Below are 6467 nucleotides of genomic sequence, written 5' to 3' on the forward strand. Positions count from 1 at the left end.
TATATATATATATATATGTTCAGCTATCTGCACTGAACCCCATTGAAATCCTCCTGGTTATTCCACCAAATACTGATTTCTGAACTCTTTTTGAGTTAAAACATTATTGTTGTTGTTTATAAATTAATATGAACTTGTTTTCTTTGCACTATTTGAGGTTTGAATGCACTGTATCTTTTCCCTCATTTTCTGCAAATAAAAACAAAATTTTTGCTTGGAATTTCAGAGACATGTTGTCAGTAGTTCATAGAATAAAAGAACAATGTTCATTTTACTCAAACATTTACCTATAAACAGTAAAACCAGAGAACTGATCATTTTAGGTGGCCTTCTAGTTTTTTCCAGAGCTGTATATTGTTATCATTGATTGCATTTTGGTTGTGAAGCGTTTCTCTGTATGGAGAACAGTGAAGCATCTGAAGGGTTTGGGTCTCCGCCAATGTTCCCTGATTGAAGAGCGCAGGAGAAGTCTGTTTACGACCGCTGACTGCTCAGAATCGCTCTGCTCTTCCTCTTTGTGCGGCTCCTCGGCTGCTGGGGCAGCTGCAGCTCTGACTGATGGACTGTGACTTTGTGCTTTGCAGATGGCCGTGAGCGGTAGCTGAGGACGGCACTGGGAGTCCCCCCTTGCAAATATGAATGGTAAGACCTCTGCAGTGTCTGTGTGTGTGTGTGTGTGAGGGAGGGGTAAATGAGCGAGTGTGTTGGTTTGCAAAGAAACATTGTTCTGCAGTTGTGCTGAGGCCAACACACTGTCAGCTCTTTTATTTTTCAGCTCTACTTTAAGTATTTTTTCTTGGTGGCATATTTAAGTTTGAACTAATGTTTGTTTTCCTACTAAACCAGAGTCTTGTTTAGCCGACCTTGTTTCTGTAAATAATAATTAAAGGTACCGGCTTGTGAGCGCTTCATTATCAGTTTGTCAATAAACCAGAACATTCTTGACTCCTCACTGATGTCGGCTTTTATGTTCCTCCTTATCTGTGCTCCCATGTGAACACTGTCTGTTTGCTTTTCTTTCATTCTTTTCTTTTTTCTTTTTGTCTTTTTCCCCCGTTTTAAAATTTTTCCCCCTATTTCTTTTGTCTTATTTTCTTATTTTGTTTTTTTCTTGTTGTCCTTTTTTAAATTATTTTTACTTTTTGCTTTTTTCTTTTCTGTTTTTCATTTTTCTTTTCTTTTTTGTTTCTTTTGTTTTTTCTTTTCTTTCTCTCCTTTTTCCCTTTCCCCCTTTTTCCCTTTTTCTTTTTCTTGTTCCCTTTTTTCTTGTTTTTTTACTCAAATGAACTTTCGAACAGTATTCTGATTTATTATGATGTGCCTGTTTTATTAGATTTGTCAGCCATGTTTGATTATTTAAAACTTATTGAATGTAAATTTGTGACTCCTCTAACTGTGTGACTGCAGGTGGTTCTGCTGTTTGGGCGATCTCTCCAGAGGAGAGGGACAAACATGACCAGAAGTTCGACACTCTCTCCCCGTCGATGGGATTCATCTCAGGTTCACACATTAAGACACTCTGACGCCTGATGTCCATCATTATTTCTCCCAGTTTAAAATGTTTTTATTGTTGCTGTTTCCTGTAGGAGAACAAGCCAGAAAGTTCTTCCTCCAGTCAGGACTCCCTCCCTCTGTTCTGGCTGAGATTTGGTACAAAACATAAATATTAACACCCACAGGCAGAATTGGATCATACTCTGTAATCATGAGGCACAGTTGTTTGACCTTATGGTGTTTTTTTATTTATTTATTTGTCTTTGTCTCTCAGGGCTCTGGCCGACTTGAATCGGGATGGGAAGATGGACAGGTTGGAGTTTTCCATCGCTATGAAGCTCATAAAGCTCAAACTTCAGGGCACACAGCTTCCATCAACGCTGCCCATCATCATGAAGCAGCCTCCAGTGTCGGCTCCCACCTCAGCCATGCCCAACCCGGCCTACGGTACGGCGTCGCTATGGATGACTTACCGTTTAAAATGCATTTCAAGTTTAAAAGTTTGTTTTGGAAATCAAGGAGGGCTGAAATGACCAAACGTAGTAACTGTGATGCATCAATTATTGAAATAATCATCAATTAATTGTTAACTGGAGTGTGTAGACTCAAAAAAGACCATTTGATGAAACAGCAACAGAACAGTAATCAAGACAAAACTGTACAAAAATAACATACATTTTGTATTAAAGAAAAAATAACCTTCTTTGAGGTAAATATGTTTTACCAGAACTCATCTACTGGGAGATTTAGCTTCACCTGGTTCAAATTCTGTAAAACATTGTTATTAAGCACCTTTTCATATTTAATAGTTAATTAATTCATTGAAAGATAATCAATACATCAGCCATACACTGTATTAAGTCAAGCATTAAGAACTGAACTTTTCACATGAGAGATATTTTTTTTAGCTACAGATGCATATTTTTGCTATAAAAGATTAATCATTCACTAAATAAATCCTGTTCTTTTTTATTGTAAAATGCATATTTTCCTGTTTTAAAAAATAAATCTAATTTTTAGTTTTTGTATTTTTACTGAATTTATAAATGAACTTAAGTGTTTAAATAAAAATTGCCCTTTTTTTACACAATTAATCAATTACTCATCTGAATAATCAGTTACTAACATCAGTTTCAGCCCTCACACCAAGTATTTGACTTGTTGGCCGTAAACGTTTGATGGTTTGCTGCAGGTCTTGGTTCTGTGCCCATGATGGGAGGATCAAACTTCGCCATGTTGACCCCTCTCTCCATGGTGTCCCCCGGACTCTCACCTTTGACCCCGATGACCGGCCTCAGCCCAATGGTTCCCACGTCAGCAGGGATGAACCCGCTAATCGCCTCCACCGCCACCAGGCCTCTGATGCCCACAGTGGGGAACACAGCGCTGCCCAACGGCACCATGGGAATGCTGCAGCCGATGCTTGCTGGAGGTTTGAACGCCGGTGTGTGATTTGTTGCTACTTTAACCACTGTTTCTTTCTTTGTGCATTTATGAAGAAATGTGTAAGTTCTCAGAACGTTTTGTTTTTGTTTGGTTTGGTGATGAAAATTTTTGGTATTGTAGTTCATACACTTGAATTATCAGTGTATGAACTACATACACTGATGATTGTAATCTGCAGGAGGAGCTGCAGATTATCAAAGACTTGGAGCTCAAAACCAAAGATAAATGATCAAAACATCAGAGGAAACTTGCTGCTCAAGGGTTCAAATGCTGTACCGCCAATAATTTACTTTTTATTGATTATTAAAAAGGATATCAATAATCTCTTTTCAACATAATAATCTTGCTATATCCTTTGGATTTCTGCGCCGTATTCTACCAAAAAGTTATTTTTTATCTCATTTTCTCCTGGATGTCAGTAATTTAGCAGCTAAACCGTAAAAGGGAATAATGACAAGCTATGCATTGTAGTGTTTGTGCTAGAAGATAAAGACAAAATACTGTTCACTTTCTCTGCTTTTGCAGTGTTAAATTAAAAAAATAATTTTAAAAAATCCATACTTGGAAGAGATCATTTAACTTATTCATAAAATATTACAATAAAAGAATACACATTTTATTTTTATGCCATTTTTTACTTCTGGTTTCAGTGATATATTTTACCTGTTTTTAATCCTCTTTACAAAAGTTGCTGTGAAGGAGATGAAACCTAGACCATTTTTTATTGCTATAAATACAATATAAATATTTATACTGAACAAAAATGCTGGTCATCTTTTATTTTATGTGTCCCAAGAATGAAAATGCTCTTAAAATTGGAGATTATTTTAAGAAAGCAATCATTTTGAGTGTTACTTTGGTTCTTTTTTGCAGTCTACAGTTTAGTCTGCTAAGAATATCCAGCCAAAGTTTTATTTTAATCTGTTTGAAATATCTAGAAAAGAAGTAGAAGAGCTGGCATTTTAATACCAGCTGCCAAGTGTTTGAATTTAATAAAAAACCTCATAAATGTGGATAATGAATAAATGTGTGTTCCTTAGGCCTGCCTCTTGGTGGAGTTTCCTCTGCCTCTCCGGGTGGACTCTCCTCTTCTCTGCTGGATCGGGGATCTGGGAGGTAAAACACACAGAAACCTAAACGTAGACCTGATATGTTGTTTTCCTGTTTGTTTTCAGTTTCTTATGGTGTGTAAATCTTTCAGCTCCGCCTCCTCTCCCATGGCGGCGGTTCCCAGTGACTGGGCTGTGCCGCATCCCTCCAGACTGAAGTACAGGCAGCACTTCAACATCTTGGATACACAGATGGTTGGATACCTTACAGGTGTGTTGTGTTTTTTATCTGTCGTCAAAAAAATATGGCGCTATTATGCTGCGTTCACACCGTCAAAAATGCATCCGACGCTTCAAGTTCGACGCGTGTCACTTTGAAGTCAGACACTTGACATTTTGCTCTAGATGTCAGACACGTCAAACCTCTTTAGTCGGGAGTTAAGAGGAGACTCCTTGGCATACGTGTCCCTCAAACTCTTCCTCCGTCTTCTACATGTTTCGTCTAAGTAAATACGTTTATTTAACATTTATTTAACATGACTCAACGTTTTTCCTGAACGGATTTAGATAGCTCAAATGTGGGGAAATATTTTCAATATTTGTTATAACTTACTCAACGTTCCAACTTCCTCGCGGATCCTCTTCCAAGTCAGGTCCTTTCTATTCCTATCTCTGTAGTCGTAGCTTGATTGGTCATAGATTACAAGGCGAGGGCAAACGGTGACGATTAGTTTATCTTCCACAGTTAAGAAAATGCAAAACTACAAGCAGCGGAAGTTCAGATTTTCTAACTCCAGCGTTGGACACGTCAGACGTGCGAAACGCGCCGCAACACGCCCTCAAGACGCCCTCGACACGCCCTCGACACGCCTCCACATATTCTTTGAATGTAAACCAGAAGCTCCTGAGGCTCAAAATGCGTTTGGTTCTAAAACAGGGTTTCTCTCAGTGTATCATAAGCCTGGCGGGCGACCAGGCTTTACTTGTGCCCCCACCAGGCTTATCATTGTTAATTTATCTTAGGTTTTTTTTATTTTATTATTGCCTGTTTTTAAGACTTCATAGTTGATGTTTAAGTATTAATCTTCCAGTCTTCTAATAATGCACAACTATCAAGTCATATTTTCACATTTTCTGTCAACTTTAAACATTTTTTAACTCAAAAACATGACGGTCAACTGGATGGCTGATTCCTGGTGTGAAGGCAGCAATAGAAAACTGTAGTTGTGGATCTCCCTGAAGAGTGATCACTGGTGATTTTATCACAGGGAGTCGAGGCTGTACTTATGGGTGTGTTTAAACACAGGGCATATTTCTCAACATAAATAGTGTGCATTTAATGTCTTTCTTTAAAGGTCTCGCCAAACCTGTTTTTATGAAAATAAATGGTTTATTGAAATGACAAAAGCACACGTAAACACATTCTCACTCTTTTCCTCCAGCCACATTTACATGTGTTTTCCAGATCAATGCAGTCAGACGCATAAAACAAGTTACACAAGTGGCTTGTTTTGCATCGCTCCACCCAAGCTGTTACATTCATTTACAGTCTTTATTTCTTTTATCTGACGGAAACACCTGAGGTCAAACTTTTTTTTGTGTTTGTGATTTAGTTAAAACAGACGCTTACGGCTCTGGATCTCATGCTTCCTTCATCAGCAGCATATATGTGCTGCACAAACCACCATGACATTTTTCACTCATGTTTCCAGGTCAACAGGTGAGAAGCGCCATGGCAACTACGATGCTGACGCAGACGCAGCTGGCCTCCATCTGGTGAGAACATTTGTCTCCAAACAAAGAGAAAAATTAACTCTGTCTCGTTCATATCCAGTCTTTCTGTTTGCAAAATGATTAAAGCAGTTTGAACCGTTTCACACTTTCCATGTTAAAATCACAAATTCATGTATTTTATGAGATTATATATGGTACAGAAACACCAAGTAGTTCATAATTGTGAAGCGGAATAAAAATGTATAAAAATTTGTGTTCAGTGCCTTTTACTCTAATACCCCTAAAAGAATCCAGGCCAAACATTTTCCCTCAGTTTAGTAAACAGAGTCCATTTGGGTGTAAATTAATATCAGTATAAATATTTATGTTCTGAGAAAACCTCAGGGAATGTTGGTGAACAAAGTGTCATGAGAACAGCAGAAAGTTGTGTAAAGTTTAAAGCCCTGAATATGATGAAACCACAGATTAAATGATAAATGGAAAATAAAAAACAGGAATAAAATACAATGTTTACTGAAAATAAAAGATTAGATGAGAATAAATGTAAAAGTATTATCTAACATCCAAATGAATAAACACCAGAGAAAATATTAGACCTTAGAAATAGAAAATGTTGAATGATTCCAGCAGCTTCTCCGTAAAAAGGCTGTTTCACAGTCAGAGATCATAATACCTAAAAACCTCTTTTCCTGATGTTTTTCTTCTCAACTTGCAGGATTGATTATAGATCACATATTACATATA

General features: G+C 37.5%; 1 protein-coding gene across 1 annotated transcript in view; it reads left to right on the forward strand.

Annotated features, from left to right (window-relative positions):
* Nucleotides 1-6467, forward strand: part of LOC103129362 (intersectin-2-like) — a 46662-nt gene that overhangs the window by 12585 nt on the left and 27610 nt on the right. The window contains exons 2-9 of the mRNA XM_007540418.2: nt 585-642; nt 1408-1500; nt 1587-1650; nt 1769-1941; nt 2687-2938; nt 3981-4056; nt 4142-4260; nt 5702-5765. Of these exons, the coding sequence (XP_007540480.1) occupies nt 636-642; nt 1408-1500; nt 1587-1650; nt 1769-1941; nt 2687-2938; nt 3981-4056; nt 4142-4260; nt 5702-5765 (848 nt within the window). The 5' untranslated portion in view covers nt 585-635. The remainder of the gene's footprint in view (nt 1-584; nt 643-1407; nt 1501-1586; nt 1651-1768; nt 1942-2686; nt 2939-3980; nt 4057-4141; nt 4261-5701; nt 5766-6467) is intronic.

The sequence above is a fragment of the Poecilia formosa genome, unplaced genomic scaffold (assembly GCF_000485575.1).
Source record: "Poecilia formosa unplaced genomic scaffold, Poecilia_formosa-5.1.2 Scaffold539, whole genome shotgun sequence".
Taxonomy (NCBI): Eukaryota; Metazoa; Chordata; class Actinopteri; order Cyprinodontiformes; family Poeciliidae; genus Poecilia; species Poecilia formosa.